Here is a 19,827-nt window from a genome sequence, read left to right as displayed (position 1 = left end):
GAATACTGTTCGTTATCTTCATATCCTTTATACAATGTTTTACACTAAATAAATTTAAGTTTACTATTTTTTTTTATTGTAATCAATAAGTGCCCTCCTTGAATGTGAAAGTTTGAAATACTGTATAGCTGTGCTTTGTAATGGTAATTTTGTTCCATGTCTTACAGTGGAAGGAGAGGCAGAGATTGACCAATCAAAATCTAACAAATGAATTTCTGACCATGCGGGGCGTTACTCTGCCTTTTCTCCCATTTACATCCTTAGAGGATGGACGTTGTTTTGAAGTTAGTTATTTACCTCCTGCCACCCCACCTGTTTGTTGTTTAAATTTATGTTTTAGCGTTTTCAGACCCATTTTCATGATTTCTCTGTTTCATCTAAAGTGGTAATTACTGTAAATTTGGATTATCTCCTTCTTCAAAATTGGTTTTATTTCTCATCTTGATATCTTGTGTCTGCTAAAAAACATATGTCATTTATAAAAATTGTTTTGAGAATTTCAAACAAATTATAAAAGGTCACAAAGGTGGCACAAACAACAAACTGTTTTACAGACTTTTTACTCATTGAATGAGGGTAAGATAAGGTGTTCAAGCTTTGAGAGGATTTTGGAAAGAAATTAACCAGTTGATGGTTAACTGGGGTATCAATATACTTACTGCCTTTAAATAAAAGTGAAAAAGTGTAACAACAATATAGACAAAACAGTGTGTATTTTCATTTAAAATTTGACAAACCTTTGTTCTGAGTATCTTTTAAAGCTTCAATCTTTGGTGTTATTGTGTTTGATAAATCCGTCGTCTTTGCGTATAAAAGTGTTGATATGATAATTGCAACAAGAAAGCTAAATGGTATGGCAAATTTTATGAACTTTTTAATTTTCTCCCAACACCCCTTGTTCTTTTGCACCTGAAAAATTTGAAGAAGAAGACACAAATAATACTTGGACTTACTAATTATGGTTGAAAGGGAATGCTGATTTGTTTGCAAATATATAAAAATATATATTTTTGATATCAAGTGTACTTAATTTCTATTTTAGATGTTTTCTCCCTAAAACATCTAACAAACAACACTATTTGCTATATACACTGTATTGTTATTTTAGTTAGCCGACGTAAAATGTACATATATTTTCACTCCTTCTTTGCATCATTCCAACATCAAGGATTTTTATTCCAGAAATGTCGCTGGTGAGACTTGAATACCGCATTAACAGTTCACCAACCCTCTGATAAGGGTAATGTTGTTTATTTGGATAAAGAATTATACGGTTTCCTTAATAAAAGGTTAATAAATTTTCACCCCGAGATAATCTGAAATTGTTCATATCTCATATACCTTTTTATTTTCTGGAGTAAATTAACAAAAATACCAAATTTTATATGAATGAACATAAAACTAATGCACCTAATGCAAACTGAATAATTGTTATAAAAAATTCTGCAATGAAAACACATAATTGCATGTCTAAGTTTTATATAAAATTGTATCAAAGGCAATGAATTATATATCGAGATAAAATCATAGTCCTTATAAGAGTTTTCCGATGCAAATTCTCAATATTTAACCCCGTTGTCAGTTTGCATAGATATTATAGCTCGTTTATATTCATTTTTTGCATGGGTGGATGATAAAACAAAATCAATTAGAATTTTATTGTTCAATACGGTTGAACCCATTGGATGTTTTTATAATAGATGTTCAAAACAATATTCAATGGAGCCTGCTCGTAATTAACTACGTTATCGTCACTAATTATGAAATACACTCAACACTCCAACTTGAAAGACTATTCTGCGCCTTAACTATTTCTTCTCATTTTTTGACTAAAATAGTTAACATCCTGAGAAAGTTTATTTTATAATTTAAAAAGTTATCCTTTTTGTTTGTTTTTTTTTTTTATTGTTAATATTTTATTCTAAAAGTCGCAAATTCTGAAATTGAAACTTAATAATATATTTCACAATTAAATGCTTTAGCCTAGATGTATTCAATATTATGTATTCAATCTTGGGCCGATCTGTAAGAGCCGAAGGGTCAATGGGCCGAGATGTCAGTGGGCCGATGTGACGTTGGACCGAGGCGTATGCTATTCTTACATATTATATGAAAAGAAATTAACCACTCTTTTACCAAAGGAATATTACTTTTCACTTTTAAATTTTTTATACAGCAATTTTAAAAATTAAGACTGAGGCTTTCAATCAGGTGTCTTATAGTTGTACAAGCTGAATACTTTCCAATTAAAAAAAATTCCCTTTGCAATTATATAAGAAGAGAAATTATCTTATGAATTAATAGGATATAGTATAATTTCTTAAACAAAACTATGACTGGGCGAATTTAAAACGAGGAAAAATTGTTTGCAAGTGTGAAAGGGCGAAAATTAGACGGGGCGAAAATAACCCTGGAACTGCGACAAAGCTTAACGGGTTGAAATCTGGTTGTCACGTCGCCTTAGGTCAAGTGATTACTCCGTAAATCCCACCTAAATAACTGATTTAGCAAAGTAAAGATGTCCTAACTTTTTGGTACATAGTTATATCCCGTATATAATTTTCGCCCTAATATTAGGGTGTTGCGTTTCTATTGATTGTGAGTATATTTTTGTGCATGAGTTTAGAAATAATGAAAATTGAAATATATTTTTGTGTCGCCTGCAGAGTAGAGCGGCTCTTAATGACCACTTTACCCGACGTCCTTTTCTCTGTATAGCTGCTGTCCGTCCGTCTGTCACGCCTTATATTGCAAGAAGTGTTAGAGGTTTGAATTTAATGTTTTGCACATAAATAGCTTTGCACTGTAGTTTTTGTATTTTTAAATGATTTTCTACCTATATATTCAGGTGGAATTGGAATTCTGTTGTCTCTATGTGTATTTTGAATTCTGTTGTCTTCAGGGGTATGTGGAATTCTGTTGTCTCCATGTGTATTTGGAATTCTGTTGTCTCTAGCGGTATGTGGAATTCTGTTGTCTCCATGTGTATTTGGAATTCTGTTGTCTTCAGTTGTGTTTGGAATTCTGTCGTCTCCATGTGTATTTGGAATTCTGTTGTCTTCAGTTGTGTTTGGAATTCTGTCGTCTCCAGGTGAATTTGGAATTCTGTTGTCTTCAGTTGTGTTTGGAATTCTGTCGTCTCCAGGTGAATTTGGAATTTTGTTGTCTCCAGGGGTATGTGGAGTTCTATTGTCTCCAGGAGTATGTGGAATTTTGTTTTCTCCAGGGGTATGTGGAATTCTGTTGTCTCCATGTGTATTTTGAATTCTGTTGACTCCAGGGGTATGTGTAATTCTGTTGTCTCCATGTGTATTTGGAATTCTGTTGTCTTCAGTTGTGTTTGGAATTCTGTCGTCTCCAGGTGAATTTGTTATTCTGTTGGCTTCAGTTCTGTTTGGAATTCTGTCGTCTCCAGGAGAATTTGGAATTCTGTTGTCTACAGGTGTATTTGGATTTCTATTTTCTCCAGGTGTATTTGGAATTCTGTTGTCTACATGTGTATTTGGAATTCTGTCGTCTTCAAAGGTATGTAGATTTCTCTCATCTTTCAGAGTACGTTGAATTATGTCGTCTCTAGGGGTTTGCAGATGTCCGTTACCTTCGGGGGTATCAGGAATTATCTTTCCTTCATTGGTTTTAAAAAGAACTTTAATACATAAATAACAAAATTGTTGCAAAGCTCTAGTACTCTAATGTTTATCGACCTTATTTGGAAAGACAACCGTTTTTCCTACTAAAAATTGTCAAAAATCTCCATGTACAAAAATTTTACATGTATTAGGTTTTGCCAAATTTTTCAAATACTTTGTCTTGAAGTAGACAATATTTTGGATGCATTCTTTTTGCAAAGAGGAAAAACATCTAATGCATTGTCGTTAATAACTTCAAATGCTTATAATGCGTGGCGCAGTGGTTAGAGTGTCTGTTCTAGAGGTTTAAGTAAGGAGTTGACCCTTACGCCGCATGTTCGAATCCCTCTGTGGGAGGTGGAGACAGGTCTTCCGGTTGAGACTGTCTAAACCGAGGTTGCGTCTCCATACATGTATCAGTACACATTTCTCGAGATGGGCAAGACATGTCACAACACACAATCAATCAATCTATCAATCAAATACTTATTATCATAGAGTCCTCAACAAAACACTACAGTAATAAACATGATACTATACGTCTCGTGATGATATCACTGTTTTCCTGACTTATCAAGGTTTTCATTGATCTAATCATCAGATATTGGTTGATCATTGCCGGACAACTTCAAAAGGCAGGGGTAAAACGAGACCAATTTATCAAATGAAACTATGAATATTAACTCAGTAAACAATAAATTGCATTGTTTATATATAAAACAAAAAGTAAAAGACAAAATACATTGAAAATACAGAAATACATTAGAATAATGGTAATGACTAGCATATTAAAGATTCTGCTCTTGGAGATTAAGAATCATCAAATCAAATCCATTCAATGACTTTTTATGCAGAAAAAAAAACAGTTTTGACTTACCAGCCTGGGGAAATAAAAAAGAAGGCTACAATTAAAAATATAAATATTCATGTATATGTATAAATATATATAAATGTGAAAATTAAACAAACATTTTATTTTCAAAATTAATACAAATATATTATTAATGATTGGTGGCGGTTTAATAAAGAGTGATGATTGTGTTGTTCTAATATAATATTTAGCTTCATTTACTTTCATTCAAATTCGCCGTATCAAAAAGACAATATTTGAAATGCTAAAGAACTACGAGGGCTGTTCAATAAATAATGTCCTGAACTATATAACATACATTACAGATATCATATGACATTAAACTTGACTTCCTCTCATTAATGAATCTTTCATGAATTTGTAACAGTTTATGTGACCACTTTTCATCACATAGTTTCATCGTGAGCAGCTGGGTAACAAGGGCTTTTCGAGACACTGCATTATAAATGAATGGTAAAGAATCAGTAAACTAGAGTGAAAATAAAAGCTTCATTATAGCTGCCGTAAAACTTGTTAAAAACCCCAAATAAATATTCACTGAAATAAATGACATTTATAGCAACCAATGCCTGTTTTATAGACAAAAGATCAGGTGGATTTCAAGGATAAAAAATTATACAATGGGCATAAAAAATGGGTACCCTCCTTGCCAACAAAAATTATAACAACTTATGTACTGGTTGCCAAATTTCAACAAATCATATTTGATGATGTATGATTGACTTTAAGACACAGAGCAAATTTGATAGACATCATATCTGGAGTAGTTTACACTGTTTTTAAGAAACTTTTGACGGTAAAAAAGCTTGGTACTCAAAGGTCACCCTATATTTTGAAAAATGAGTGAAAACGACAGCGTAAACAAAATTCTTAACAATTATTTTAAAATATCAGTAAATTTAGTTATTCACGTTTGTTTTATTTTCAAACAGATCTTGAAACATGAATCTATTGATTAAAACCCTCAAAACAAAATTTACCATAAGATGTACTTGATAAAAACGGCGCATGTCTGACAAGAGCACAGGTATTCAAGAGCACAAAGACAGATTTATATGTAATTTTCTTAAAAATTAGTGGTATTGTTGTTCAAATAATTCGTACTCGGAGAGACAGTTTAATTTCTGGAGAAGTCTAGAAAGCACTTTTTTTGCAAAAAAAAATCAAAAGGTTTATTAGAGGAAGGACCCAGAATCAGGAATCTACTGCATTGAATTTCTTCATGACAGCGTTCAAACCTGCATGCCCTGAAGAGTAAAGGGGTTTTCGAGATAAACAGAAAGTTAATGTTTTTCCACATTAACAATATTTGCCAGATCTTTGACCTTTTGACTTGTTTCTTTTTCCAAAGTTGAAAAAAACACCTTTCAGAGGGAAGAAACAAGTCCGGGAAATCACTGGATCTGCCATTTTCCAATATACTGAGGGTCATACCCACAAATGAGTTCTAAAAACAATCAGAAATTGGATAAAAAATGTTACAGACATGTATTTTACTTAAAAGAGATTAATTAGTAAAATCATGAAGACTAAATCATTGAAAAGCGTCTTTTGCATCTTTCTGAGCACCGAGGGCATTATTTATTGAGCAGTCCTCGTACATGTCCGCTAAATTTAATGTATTGTTCGTTGATCAAAGCATCTCACACAGTTGATTTCAAAAGATATTATGTGTAAATCAATAAGACGGATAAATCATTATTTTTCTATGACAGGTCCTGAAATCTGACATGACCATCGGAAACGAGACTACCATAAAGCAAGGGCAAGTTAACATCACCTCTCCCTAGACCCCTATTTCATATGATTGTATATTGTTTTACGTCCCTCTTGAGAATTTTTCACTCATATGGAGACGTCACCGATGCCGGTGAAGAGCTTCAAATTTAGACCTATACTCGGCACTTAGGGCCATTGAGCAGTGAGGGTTCTTTATCGTGCCAACGCCTACCGTGACACGGGACCTACGTTTTTAAGGTCATATCCGAAAGACCCGTGACTTTCACTTCTAGTGCCGAGCGCTTGGCGAAGGAACAGTCACTACCTTTGTTTACGTCTTAGGTATGACGCGGCGCCGCGATCGAGAATCGAACCCGGGCCTCCCGATCACGAAGCGAACGCTCTACCACTAGGCTACCGTGACCGGTCTATTTCATATGACAATACCTTTTTGTATATATTTAAACCTTAGCTTTACATATACATGTACCATTTCATGTTTTGTTATTTAACTTTTCATATTTGACTTGTGCTTTTTCTTCGACCTTTCCTTTGCTTCTGACACTTTTGATCTATAGACGTTCATTTTGGGGTAAGACATACTTCTGGAAAACTTTTGTAATATTTTTCTGAATGTTTTAGACTTTCATATTCCACATCTTTATTTCTCGTGGAAAAAAACCTATCTTTATGTACTAATATTTGTTAATTCTTGATCTTGATGCTTGACTTAATTACATTTGACAAACACCAGGCCTTGGGCTGAATTGTGATTCAAGATACATATTGTTAAATTCTGTTATAACAAATTCATGAACAAGACTTGAAAAAAATGAGTTAAGAGTCCACATGAAAATCAAAATTCAATATGTATTACATACTAAAAAAGCATGCCAAAAAAACTTGCCTTTTTTCCTTTAATTGTTGATGTTCTTGGACTGCACGGGTGGTTTCCTTCTTTTTCTTTCATGGTTAATGATGACCTTTGATATAAGAGTGATCATCTTTTAATTGAAATATGTTATTGTAAAACTTCTACGGTTCACTGACAAAATACTTACGAAGGTGAACTATTGGCAAATGAAAGGTCAATGTATTTGCTCAGTAAATCCCCTGCGTTCTGAGGAGGGTTCTGTGGAAGGATAAAGTATCATATTTTTGATATATAACTCTCATTAAAGATATGGAGATAACGAATAGAATTCAATATCAAAGTCCATTAAACAATACAAAATAGGAGCAGAGCAAACAAGGACTTCCGAAACATCAGAGGTGGGATCAGGTGCCACGGAAGAGTGAGCATCCCCTGCTGGATGGTCACACCTGCCGTGTGCTCCTTGTCATATTCGGGAAATAACAGAAAAATCCGTTGTCGAATCAGTGTATAGATCATGGACTAACAATTAGTATGAAAAACGTCAGCCAGCATTTGACTCAACGAAAAACTGTATTTGCTGACAAGGTTATTGTATCGACCATAGAACTTACGAAATGATGACTTTAACTGAGACTGTTGATATTCTTGTTTAATCAACTTGCTTGTGAATAATTTACCTCGTTTTAGGAATTGTTCATACGTAGAGTAAGATCTTACGTATCGAATCAACTGCGATATAATTATATAAGACATATGCAAGAAGGATATGGAGATAACGAACAGTAATCAATATCAAAGTCCATTAAACAAAGCAAAATAGGAGCAGAGCAAACACGGACCTCCGAAACATCAGAGGTGGATCAAGTGTCAATGAAGAGTGAGCATCCCCTGCATATATGCATACTAAGCGTGCACAATGCCTGGCAGTACGTGGTATTAAGATACGACATATATAATGGTAGCCTCACATTACTAAGACCAAATGGATGGGATAGATGTTCTTGGTTGTTTGCTGCAAACTTATGAATGGGCCATTGCGGAGATTTTTCCAAACATTTGAATTGAAAATTAGAGTTGCATCATCATTCAGTTGTAGAATATTGAGATGCAGAGGGAAATATGTCAAAAGTTTACCTTAATAATAAAAGTAATTAAACAATGACCCGTGAATATTTGGAGATTATTTCATTAATTAAAAAATATGTAATATATTTATTTTCTTCAAAACGACTCAGAGTTAAGAAGGATATGGAAATAACGGATAGTATTCAATATCAAAGTCCATAAAACATTACAAAGTTGGAGCAGATCAAACACGGACCTCAGAAACATCAGAGGTGGGATCAGGTGCCATGGAGAAAAAAACATCCCATGCTGATCGGTCACACCTGCCGTGTGCTCCTTGTCATGTTCGGGAAATGACGAACAATCCATCGTCAATTCAGTATGTAAATAATGGACTAACAATAAGTATGAAAAACGTCAGCCAGCATTTGACTCTCTGATAAATTGTATTTGCTGACAAGGTCATTGTATCGACCATAGAATTTACGAAATGATGAGTTTAAACGAGACTGTTGATATTCTTGTTTCATCAATTTGCTTGTCAATAATTTACCTCGTTTTAGAAATTGACCATACGTAGAGCATCGAATCAACTGAGATAAATAATCTCCACTCCGTATGCAGGTGATGAAGAAATTTGCTGCATCCGTAAGGGAAGTTGACGAGAGAAAAGTTAAGGTCATCACGTTTATCATATGGTTTGGTTGTTAGATTACCATTAACGTATATTTAAAGGAACAAGAGGCCCACGGGCCTTATAGGTCACCTGAGCATTATGCAACAACTTTCCAGTTATTGAATTTGATTCATGTTTTAAGCCAGATGCTATATGACATTCACAATTTTGACAGAGGCACCATTGATCATCATAACAATACACTTAGCAGTTGCTTAGCTTGGTTACTGAATACCCATACACAGGGTAGGGGAACAAAAATGCATTCCAACTAATCAGTAGTGCCCCTAACACTGTGACATAAACCCCTGACCCTAGGTCCAAACATTGCACAAATTTTAAAAAGGCACCCTTAATATCAAAAAATAAATAAATATTTCATAAATACAAAAAAGCAGATTTCAAACAATAAATTCATTTTCAGTATATAAGTAGAGCCCCTACCCCACCCCTGACCCTGGGGCCTTGAAATTCACAAGTCTGCAAGATTAGGGCCCTTGCTCATCATAACTATAAAGGTAGTTCATCTGCTTTATATCCAGAGACAGAGAATAAAATTTTCAAGATATAATGTATTTTCACTATATAGTCAATAGAGCACCACCCCCCTAACACCAGAATCCCTGACCCTGGGGCCATAAAATTCATAATTTTAAAAGAGGCATTCTTGCTCATCATAACTATGCACTTAGTTAGTTTAATTCCTAGGAGCAATGAAGAAGATTTTCAAAGAATTCATGTATTTTCAATATATAATCAATAGAGCCCCCCCCCCTCCCCAACACCAGAACCCTTGACCCTGGGGCCATAAAATTCACAATTTTGGTTGAGGCACTCTTGCTCATCATAACTATGCACTTAGTTAGTTTATTTAATACCTAGGAGCAGAGGAGAAGATTTTCAAAGAATTCATGTATTTTTACTATATAATCTATAGAGCGCTGCCTAGCTAACACCAGAACCCTTGACCCTGGGGCCATAAAATTCACAATTTTGGTTGAGGCACTCTTGCTCATCATAACTATGCACTTAGTTAGTTTATTTAATACCTACGAGCAGAGAAGAAGATTTTCAAAGATTCATGAATTTTTACTATATAATCTATAGAGCCACGCCCTAACACCAGAACCCTTGACCCTGGGGCCATAAATTTCACAATTTTGGTTGAGACACTCTTGCTCATCATAACTATGCACTTACTAGTTAGTTTACTTAATACCTAGGAGCAGAGAAGAAGATTTTCAAAGAATTCATGTATTTTCAATATATAATCAATAGAGCCCCCCCCCCCCTCCCCAACACCAGAACCCTTGACCCTGGGGCCATAAAATTCACAATCTTGGTTGAAGCACTCTTGCTCATCATAACTATGCACTTAGTTAGTTTATTCAATACCTAGGAGCAGAGAAGAAGATTTTCAAAGAAATCATGTATTTTCACTATATATAATCAATAGAGCCCCGACCTAACACCAGAATCCCTGACCCTGGGACCATAAAATTCACAATTTTGGTAGAGGCACTCTTGCTCATCATAACTATGTACTTAGTTCATTTATTTAATACCCAGGAGTAGAGAAGAAGATTTTCAAAGAAATAATGCATTTTCACTATATACTTATTTAGCCCCACCCTAGCACTAGAACCCCTGACCCCAGGGCCATGAATTTCACAATTTTGGTAGAGGACTCAATGCTAATTACAATCATGCAAACAGTTTGACTGCTTGATGTCCAAGAGTAAAGAAGAAGATTTTTAAAGATTGCATTAATTTTAGTGGTTTTGGCCCCACCCCTCAGGCCCCAGGGGGGCAGGGATCATGAAATTCACAATTTTTGTTCCCCTTCACCAAAAGATGCTTTGTGCCAAATTTGGTTGAAATTGGTTCAGTTGTTGCAGAGAAGAAGCTGAAAATGTTCAAATGTTAACACACGACGGACGACGTACGACGGACGACGAACGACGGACGACGGACGACGACGGACGAAAACAGATAGCAATAGGTCACCTGAGTTTACTCAGGTGACCTAAAAATATCGAAGTATGAAACAGGTGCGTCAGAATCTGTGGTATCTTTTTATCTCAAGCTCATCAGAATGTATCGTATCGACGTAGGAATGGAAATTACCGTAACGGTTGTTAATTGAAAATTTGTCGTCGAAATATATAAATGTCGAGTTAAAGGCCACGGCAAGTGTTTTCTTCTCTTCACACATACGATTTTGTACAAATTCTGCTTCATATGGATATAAAAATAGGTCTGCTAATAACGGAGCGCAATGGGTACCCATGGGAATTCCAATAGATTGTTGGAATACCTGGTCTCCAAAAACCACATAGATATTGTCAATCAGAAACTCAAGCATCTTTTTGATGTCAACTTCAGAGTATCATTTTAATAATTTAAATATAAGCAACATGTTCTTTAGAAAATCTTCTTTTGGTAGTAATTATATTTTAGCTTTTGTGATTTTAATCATATAGTGTTGAATTCTTAGCATGTATTTTGTGTTTTGATGTGCATACATTTGGTGTGTTTTAGTTCATATATTTTGTGCGGATTAGTGCATTTATTTTGTATGTGTCAGTGCATATATTTCGTTTGTGCTAGTGACATTAGGGATTGCCCCGAGCAGGGACACTACGTCCATTTACCTTGAAATAATATCCTTGTCAATGGCTTGCAATTTATTTGCATAAGCAAAACCTATGAATTACATAAAGCCAATTACTTATTAATACAGCTTACAATTGCTATAAAAAATCAGACTATAACTCCAAATAATATGATGTAGTTCAAACAGATACAGTTGTATTGATGTATAGATGTTTATTATAACGATGGTAAACTTTATGTAATGCATGTAAAGATCTTCCATGGCACCTGACCCCTCGTCTGATGTTTAATATTTAAAATTCTGTGTTTGCTGTGTTCCTGATTTGTACAAACTGTTGAAATTCTGTTGGCCAGGAATTGTTCTCTTTTATTAGCTGACCTTTTTTTATATTCTTTGTAATCAAAATTTATTAAAAAAATTCTACTTAAAAAGAGAAAAACACTTGTTGAGGCTTTCAGTGTGACATTCAAATGCATGTCTATCGACCATATTACATCAAGTAAAAATAGTTGCATGTATATATTTTAATTCATTCATTCTCGATTAGAAATCTCCAAGTGAACGTGAAATAGAAGCCAAAAAACAGTCTGCCGCACTTCTTTCATTCTTAGATGTTTGACGGATTATTTACGATTACAGCCAACTAGCAACTGAATTTTATGACAAACGAGATGACTTCAGCTTTTTCATCGTATACTTTTCTCATTTGCAAAGTTATATATCACTTTTACTTTTTTATGGTGTTTATGTCTCCTAACTTATTCACCACTCAATAGTGTGCCTTTAGTACAATCAAAAACCGGGAATGGTACTCACAGATAAATTGATGTTAAAGTGTTCTTACATGTACATGTAATTAATAATCTCGATAAAAGTCAGCATTTTTGTAAATTAATTATATGTTCGTTATAATGACAATGTTGGCAAAAATTACCTAAATCTGCCTCAGGAATTTTCAGAAGTGTCCATGTTTGATGCCTGTATCACACATTTGAATTGCTTACTGATTCTTTGAGATCGATCATTGTCCGTTATTTTCAATTTTTATCCTTGATTCGTTTCTATGGATTTATGTGTGTGATATCGGTTTATTTTCATTCTTCATGTACATGGTGTAAAAAACGTAAACAAAGAAACTTGCCTTATCATCTTTAAATCTCGGGTTTGCTGGACTGGGAATGCCATTTCGTTCTTTCGTAGTCCGGCTTACTGATGACCTTAAGTATTATTTACCAAAGTTACCAAATAATAATGTAAATCACTTTTTTTCTTTGCTAGGACTTTATTTCCGCATAATGTCAAAAGTTCAGCTGATGGAAGAAAATCATTCTTGCGATTTAGTTCGCTGTTGACAATTTAAGAACAATATCTAAAATTCGCAAAAAGATATTTGCACCAAGTATAACGACCCGTAATTTTAAATAGATAAATAGATAAATGTATATCATACAAAGTATCCGAAATTTTGCTGATCTACACAATTCCAACTACTGTATATCTGCTGTATTACATGTAAATATGAAACCAGTGAAAACATACTCACGGAGGTGAACTATTGGCAAATGAATTGTCAGTTTCCCTGCTACTTGAATCCCCTTCGTTCTGTAGGAAGGATCATATTATTGATATATTACAATCTTAATGTTTTTAATATAAGAAGCATTTTTTGGAAAATCTTGTTTTGGGTGGATAATGTGATAATCTATTTGCCTTTATACAAATAAATGCAGATTGATAATTTTGCGTGATTTACGTTAACATATAATGATGACGTTGAAGAACTTGCTCCATCTAGCAGTAATTTATATTACTTGTATGTCTGTTTTGGCGTGCAATCTAGCTTCAATTCAGTGAATGACTGTTGGTTTTGCATCGGAGTCTGTTGATTTTGCAAACGAGTCTGTTAATTTTGTTTTAAGGTGGTCTGTTTTTAATTTCAGTATGTTTTCAATATTAGTTGTTAGTTGTGAACGTCTTTTTTACCCTTCCCCTATAAATTTCAGTGAGACATATTTATCAGGATGCCATCACAGAGACACTAGCGACCCCTTAGATTGTTACGACAATGCCAACGTGTTTGTCATCTGTTTGCAGTGTGATGCAAATGCATGTGTTGCATTGATATATTTCAACAGATTTTTAAATTTGCCATGAGTAGTTTTATGGACTCTGCAGCTGACATGAAACTTAAAGCAAAGACACATAATTTCTATCTTCATGTACACAGACTAAACCGATCGACAAAAACTGTATTAAATACGTCTTTACATTGTAAATAAACAATAACTATTTGACTTGCATATTCTTCTTCATTTTTATGCATGATGAAAAGCATATCCTATGCTAAGTAGAGCAAGTCATTTTATGACGATATTATTGTGCTCTTTGATTACATGACGAAATGACCTATGGCCTGTGAAAAAAATTGATATAGATATATTTGCTCTATCCATGTTCTTATAATAGATAGATTCTACAAAATTAATGTATATATTTATTTATGCCATAAGTATATATTAAATATGAGGTCAGTGAAAAGCTACCCCGGAATTTGATCTATATTGGCAAATGAAAGTTCACTAACTGGTGATAATTTGGTATGTTTCTTCAGGGAAGTGTTGCTGTTTTCATTCAATGTTTCTGTTTTCCTATAAAAAGTTCAAGAGTTACATATCATTGAAATATAAGAGTTTTCCTTCTTATAACTTAATCGTCTTCTGAGAGAGAGAAAGAGAGAGAAAGAGAAAGCTATATACGTACGTTACCAAGGTCTCTACAAAGAAGTGCACAATTAATGTTGAGATAAAATATCAAATAATTATGTTTTTTTATTCCGAAAATAGTTAAAATAGTTAGTGATTTCAACATTTTTACCTCGTGTAAGAACCATTATACATCTTGTATCCTTCTAACTGAAAAAAGGAAAAAAAATCATAGCAATTTGCTCTAAACAAAAACTAGAGGTATTGTGAGCAATAAGCTCACTAAATGATACCCTCGCCTTCTATATGAATATAATAGCAGTGTTTATGTTTTGCTTTAGGAAACCCAAATTATGTCTGGGATCAAAAAGTAAATTAGGAGATCACAATGTCAATTTGTCCTAAATATTCTGTGAAAGTCTCATTAAATTTCATTCAGTGGTATGAGAGAAGTTGCGGATAAGAGATGGGTACCCAAAAGCGTAACAGACGGACGGACGAATTAACAGCTAGACATACAGAAGGACGGACATGCCGATTACCCCACCTCTGTTTATTTTTCCGTGAAATCCTGGCTAATTACGATTGGTTGAAGTCTGTCACGTGAAGGCAGTGGATTACTTAAACCCGGTCAGTTGTAAATCCATCCCTGGTCAGTAAAATCTATACCCGGTCGATGTATTACGTCACAAACACAAACGTGACGTCATAATAGACACAGTATAAGCGTGATGAAGCATTTAGCAGAGAAAACCATTTATAAACCACAGATAAAACGTAAATGTTTCATCGGTGGGGTAAATTCGTTACATAGTCTTTTAGTGACAGGGTATGGGATGATACCTGGTTAGTAAATTTCATACCTGACTCGGCTCCGCCTCGCCAGGTATGAAATTTACTAACCAGGTATCATCCCATACCCTGTCACTAAAAGACTATGTAACTAATATTACTATATACCTTCCCGCTTTTCAAGCAGGGGGTGGTATAATTATGTAAAACGGTCAATTACAGCATCAAATCTATTGTAAGCCATTTTGCAATCATTAAGGATATTAATGTTATCTCATAAGTGAATTTTTTTTTCTTTTTTTAAATATGCTTAAGGATATGGAATATGCATGATTTATAAAGTGTAAATTAGATCCTATTCTTATGCATGAATTACTTAAGTAATGAATATGTTTAATATGTCGAATAAGCTTAAGGGATTTCAATTTTCAAAATCCTGTAGAATTCGGTTTCCAAAATCTTTCCGTTAAAATGTAACAAAATAAATGAATACATCTTGTATATAAACAGGTTATACTGACCGAGCACAACAATGTAATGCGGTGTTAATTCAGTTTATTATAGCAGTTATTTTTCTATTTACGTGTTTGAAAGATTCCAAATTTGCTAAAATGACTAAAACTATAATTCTTGTCAAATATTGTGCATTGCAGACTACGATATTCATCACTTTTATTTAATTTAACTTACCTCGTCAGGATCCTTCATTTTTTTAGTCTGAAAATATTAATGGAGAAACTTGAAGATACCTTAAATTTAAAATTGAACAATTTTATTTCATTTCAAACATTTTTTTTATTTATTTAGTGATTTCCGGTGTTTTTCCTCAATGAACATCACTTGCACATTTTATTAAACAAGTATAAACGTATATAAACAGGAAAGTTCGAATTAAATGTGTAAGAATCGTCTCTAAAATTGTCCAATATATGTTTAACAGTAACATTAGATAAATGTGGAGGAAAGTTTTTGTGTGAATCAGCACATTTTTTCCAGAAATTTGATGTATAAAAAAAGAAACTCAGACGATGGATAGATAAAAGCAATTTAACATATCAATTATTTGTTACAGTTAAACGAAAGTATTGTTTTCTTCATTTTAAATCTCTATATGGAATCACTGAAATAAATATAAAACATAAATGTATAGAACACAACACATATGAGGCTCATGTTTAGCCTTTAATACATGTACAAGTATTCCGAAAGCATTTTAAAGTTCAAATTGTTGAAAACCATTGCTTTTCTGTTTTATTAATTATATCATGATGTTTTTCTGACTGTAAACCAAAATCCTAACACATGAGTCAACTCTGCTCTGTTTTTTGCCAAATATAACATGAACCTTTCAGTTGTTGTAAATGAGCATTTATTTGTATGCGAAACAAAACTTACCAAATAAGGACAAAAATTAGAAATGTCCACATTTAAACATATTCTTAATTTAGATTCAACAAATATAATAAAATCCTTAAAATAGGACTAGAAAAATTTTGGCAAAAAAGATTGGACAAACCTTTAAAAAACGCAAACAACGCTTTAACAATACACAAGACTAAAATAAACACACCTTGGAAACTTGATGTAACACATTATGTTGAGTATTACAAAAATGCTAAGAAAGATTAAAAATATTAAGTTAAATAAATATCAGATATCGGAAAAAGTATGAAAATCATAATTTATATATTTTAATGTAGAGTGATATCCTTACTGAGAACGATATTATAATATTCTTAATCAAAGAAGTAAAATTTATCAATACCTTTTTGTAACTGCTAGCATGCGGTGCACATTCTGCATAGTCACTCTACAACGTCACAAAAAAATACCTCGTTGTATCTTTATGCATGTACATTGCATTGAAAATTGGCTTTTTTCATATAAAACTTCTTTATAATACGAAATATGATATAAAACAATATAGTCTGAAATGTTTGTTTTAATGGCATATGGCTTTAACATGTTTAATTTTCTTCTTAATGTACAATGTAACTCTTGCAATTGCCAAAAATTACGTAGTAAATAAGAGAATATTATTTGTCTTAGGAGAGGTTTATCAAATATAGATATGTTTTATCTGAACACATTTAAAAGATAATCTTACGTCAGATTTCTGAGATTCCTGGGAACTGGTGGAAAGATGTGAACCTACCATTTCTCAATTCCAGCGTCTATATACGAATCAAAACTGAAACGTTATTTTATTAAATGTTATTAAATTTTTTTTTCCTTTTATATTATTGCATCGATATCATGGCTGAAGTGTTTTCCTAAAAAAAAAAGGTGTTCAATAACTGGAGATACATCAGTTGGCAAAGCAAGCAAAACTGTGTCATGTACATAGATTATTGAACACTAATGTTTTCATCGATAAATATTTTTGAATTTAAATTTCAGAATTGAATGAGCTTTGTTATTAGCAAAGACATATTTTCTGCCAACGAAATAAAAAAAATTTCACATGATAACAGTAATTACAGTATACGAAATGAAAGTGTTTTACAACAGTGTACAATGCACGTATCTCTGCAAATTTTATATTGGATAAACAAAAAAAGAAGTCAACTCCATTAGAAAATCCTACAAATTGTCACACCTGTATTGTAATGGAGCATTTAAGCACAATATCTTATACCATCTTTGCTGTATTAACCCAAATGCAAATAGTTACTTCCCTAGATGAAGAGTTATTGACCCTAACACAGCATGTTTTGTTCATCCAGCAGCTTGAACAACTGATATCATTTTGCCCCCCCCCTCCCCACTTTCTCATTAGTCTGTCAGTATTTCAGTCTGTATTTCTCTCCGTCTGTCACGAACTTTACCTTTGCTCATATCTTTTGAATGAGAAATTAAAGATAAAATTTTTATATTACACATGTGTACTACCTGTGAGAATACCTTTCTTAATTTAATTGAAAAGTTAGTCATCTTGTTAATCATAACCCTTGGTAAATTGACAATTACGTCGTCGATATATCTTAATGTCAAGTTGAAGGCCACATTTACTCCTATGATGACTGACGTTCTTCAAACAACTATCTACACATTTTCGTTGCAGGTGTGAGCGGTGGACAGGGTTTGCTTTTAGATTATTGGCATTTGTTCCCACCACTGAGCGTTCTAAATGTCCATGTTTGCTTTGCTATGAATTTGTACTGTTTCAATGAATTTTTTTAGCTTACTACATAATTATGTAACTTGTGCTTTTAAGGCAATAATTAGGATATTAAACACTGCAATGGCTCTAATAATGCGACAGTTGTCCTGATTTTGTAAGCAATGCATAACGCTGAAAAATGACATCTTTTGTTTGAAATTTCAGAATTGTGTGCCTTTTTACATTAACTTTCATGAATTTGACTGCAAAGGGAATTCCTACGACAGAAATACAAAAACATAGGGAACATAGGATAATCTGGCGAGCGATTCCAATAGGGTCCAATAGTATAATTTTTTAGATAGCCCCCTAAGAAATTTTAAAATGTATAACACGCATTCTCAATTTATAGTCACAAATCGATCTTGGGAAAAGTCAAAAAAATTAGTGAACTGAAATTAACACTTTTATACGTCATTTGAAACATGAAAGTGTATAGTTATTAAAAATCGCAATTTGATTTACATACTTCATGCATTGTTTTGTTGGCCTCCTTCGAAATAAAAGCGGTTGGAGGGCTAATTTTACACCAAGATATTTACGTGATGTTGAAAAGCCATATTTGGAAACGAAAGACTTTTTTTTTAAATACAAAATTAATATAATACACATCAAATTTTGTTAACTATAAACATTTATGAAACGTTTAAGCACATTTGTAAAAGGGGTGTACAATATTTGATTCAATTATTAGTAAAAATAAAACGTACATAATTTTCTGTTTTGTTTATTTAAATGAAATTATTTTCTTTTTATTTTAACAAGTTTTAGCACATTCGATGATAAGCTTAATAATGATAATATTCCCTAAAATGCTACATTAATTGATTCTTTATTAATCTGTTCAGAGAAACGCACATTATTTAGAATATAAAAAGATTAGATATTTCGCCATTACCTGATTACGAAGTGTTTGTTAAATATCACGTAAATATCGCACATAGATATCATACAAAAATAAAAGTATATTCGGGGGAAAAATGATTATATTATTTCAAATTATTGAATTTTATGAATTTTCTAATCTGTGTTCTTACAAAGGGTTGAATTGAAAATTCAAGTTATAAATGATTTATCTATAGAGGACTCATGTAATTCATAACACCCCCTTCCACCATTTAATCTGTTGATTATTCACATAGCATCGTTTTTGAAAGTGTATGTGTGTGTGTGTGGGGGGGGGGGGGGGGGGTAGCCAGAGAATTTTTTTTACTTACCTGGAAAGTTGACAAGGCAAAAAAATGGGGGCAGGGTGAGAAAACTTGCTCAAAGTCGAAAATCCTAGAGGAGGGAGGCGAACTTTTTTCAATGCCAACTACATTCAGTACCAATTATTACAATATATTTTCCGTACATCACTATTAGTGGGGGTGGGGGCAACCAGCCTTTCACTGAACATTTACTGAAGTTGAAGTAAGGCTGGAGAAAAAAGGGGGGGCAGGGTGGGACTGCTCCCCCCCCTTGTTGCTACATACCAGAAATGCTTAATTGTTTGTGAAAACTTTATCGTCAAATCTCAAAAATAAAACAAAGATCGCCCACCACCCTTAAAAAGTTTGTCAATAATTACAGTTGCACATCACATGTGCTCTATAGAGCTATATACTTTCTACGTTCATATAACGTAAATTGAATTTTCAGTACCATTGAAGCATAGACGCATACCTCCTAAGTCATATGTCTATGCAACAATGCAAATGGGAAAAATTAGGTGCA

The 19,827-nt window shown here is 33.3% G+C and overlaps 2 protein-coding genes across 2 annotated transcripts; both read right to left on the bottom strand.

Annotated features, from left to right (window-relative positions):
* Positions 1-2,703: 2,703 nt before the first annotated feature.
* On the bottom strand, positions 2,704-7,347 carry LOC134264812 (sporozoite surface protein 2-like). The gene is made up of 4 exons (XM_062747090.1): positions 7,281-7,347; positions 7,127-7,202; positions 4,507-4,531; positions 2,704-3,625 (listed from the first exon to the last, which is right to left on the bottom strand). The coding sequence occupies exons 2-4, from the start codon at positions 7,187-7,189 to the stop codon at positions 2,775-2,777; spliced, it is 939 nt and encodes a 312-aa protein (XP_062603074.1). The 5' UTR covers positions 7,190-7,202; positions 7,281-7,347; the 3' UTR covers positions 2,704-2,774.
* A 5,052-nt stretch (positions 7,348-12,399) lies between these two features.
* LOC134264815 (uncharacterized) lies at positions 12,400-17,134 on the bottom strand. The gene is made up of 8 exons (XM_062747092.1): positions 17,056-17,134; positions 16,714-16,758; positions 15,639-15,665; positions 14,329-14,366; positions 14,215-14,227; positions 12,998-13,056; positions 12,596-12,671; positions 12,400-12,432 (listed from the first exon to the last, which is right to left on the bottom strand). The coding sequence occupies exons 1-8, from the start codon at positions 17,104-17,106 to the stop codon at positions 12,400-12,402; spliced, it is 342 nt and encodes a 113-aa protein (XP_062603076.1). The 5' UTR covers positions 17,107-17,134.
* Between the last annotated feature and the right edge of the window lie 2,693 nt (positions 17,135-19,827).

The sequence above is a fragment of the Saccostrea cucullata genome, unplaced genomic scaffold (genome assembly GCF_032062105.1).
Source record: "Saccostrea cucullata isolate Sc308-1 unplaced genomic scaffold, CSIRO_AGI_Scuc_v1 ctg1549, whole genome shotgun sequence".
NCBI classification, from domain to species: Eukaryota; Metazoa; Mollusca; class Bivalvia; order Ostreida; family Ostreidae; genus Saccostrea; species Saccostrea cuccullata.
This window is presented reverse-complemented; position numbering and strand designations above follow the sequence as displayed.

Coding starts and splice junctions, on each gene's coding strand:
- LOC134264812 (XM_062747090.1), bottom strand. CDS start 7,189: ATGAAAGAAAAAGAAGGAAACCACCCGTGCAGTCCAAGAACATCAACA. Junction 4,532..7,126: donor CAACAATTAAAGGAAAAAAG/GCAAGTTTTTTT, acceptor TTTTAATTGTAG/CCTTCTTTTTTATTTCCCCA. Junction 3,626..4,506: donor TTTTTTATTTCCCCAGGCTG/GTAAGTCAAAAC, acceptor AAACCAATGAAG/GAAAGATAATTCCTGATACC.
- LOC134264815 (XM_062747092.1), bottom strand. CDS start 17,106: ATGGTAGGTTCACATCTTTCCACCAGTTCCCAGGAATCTCAGAAATCT. Junction 14,367..15,638: donor AAATGAAGGATCCTGACGAG/GTAAGTTAAATT, acceptor TCCTTTTTTCAG/TTAGAAGGATACAAGATGTA. Junction 12,433..12,595: donor CGAGATTTAAAGATGATAAG/GCAAGTTTCTTT, acceptor TGTGTGATACAG/GCATCAAACATGGACACTTC.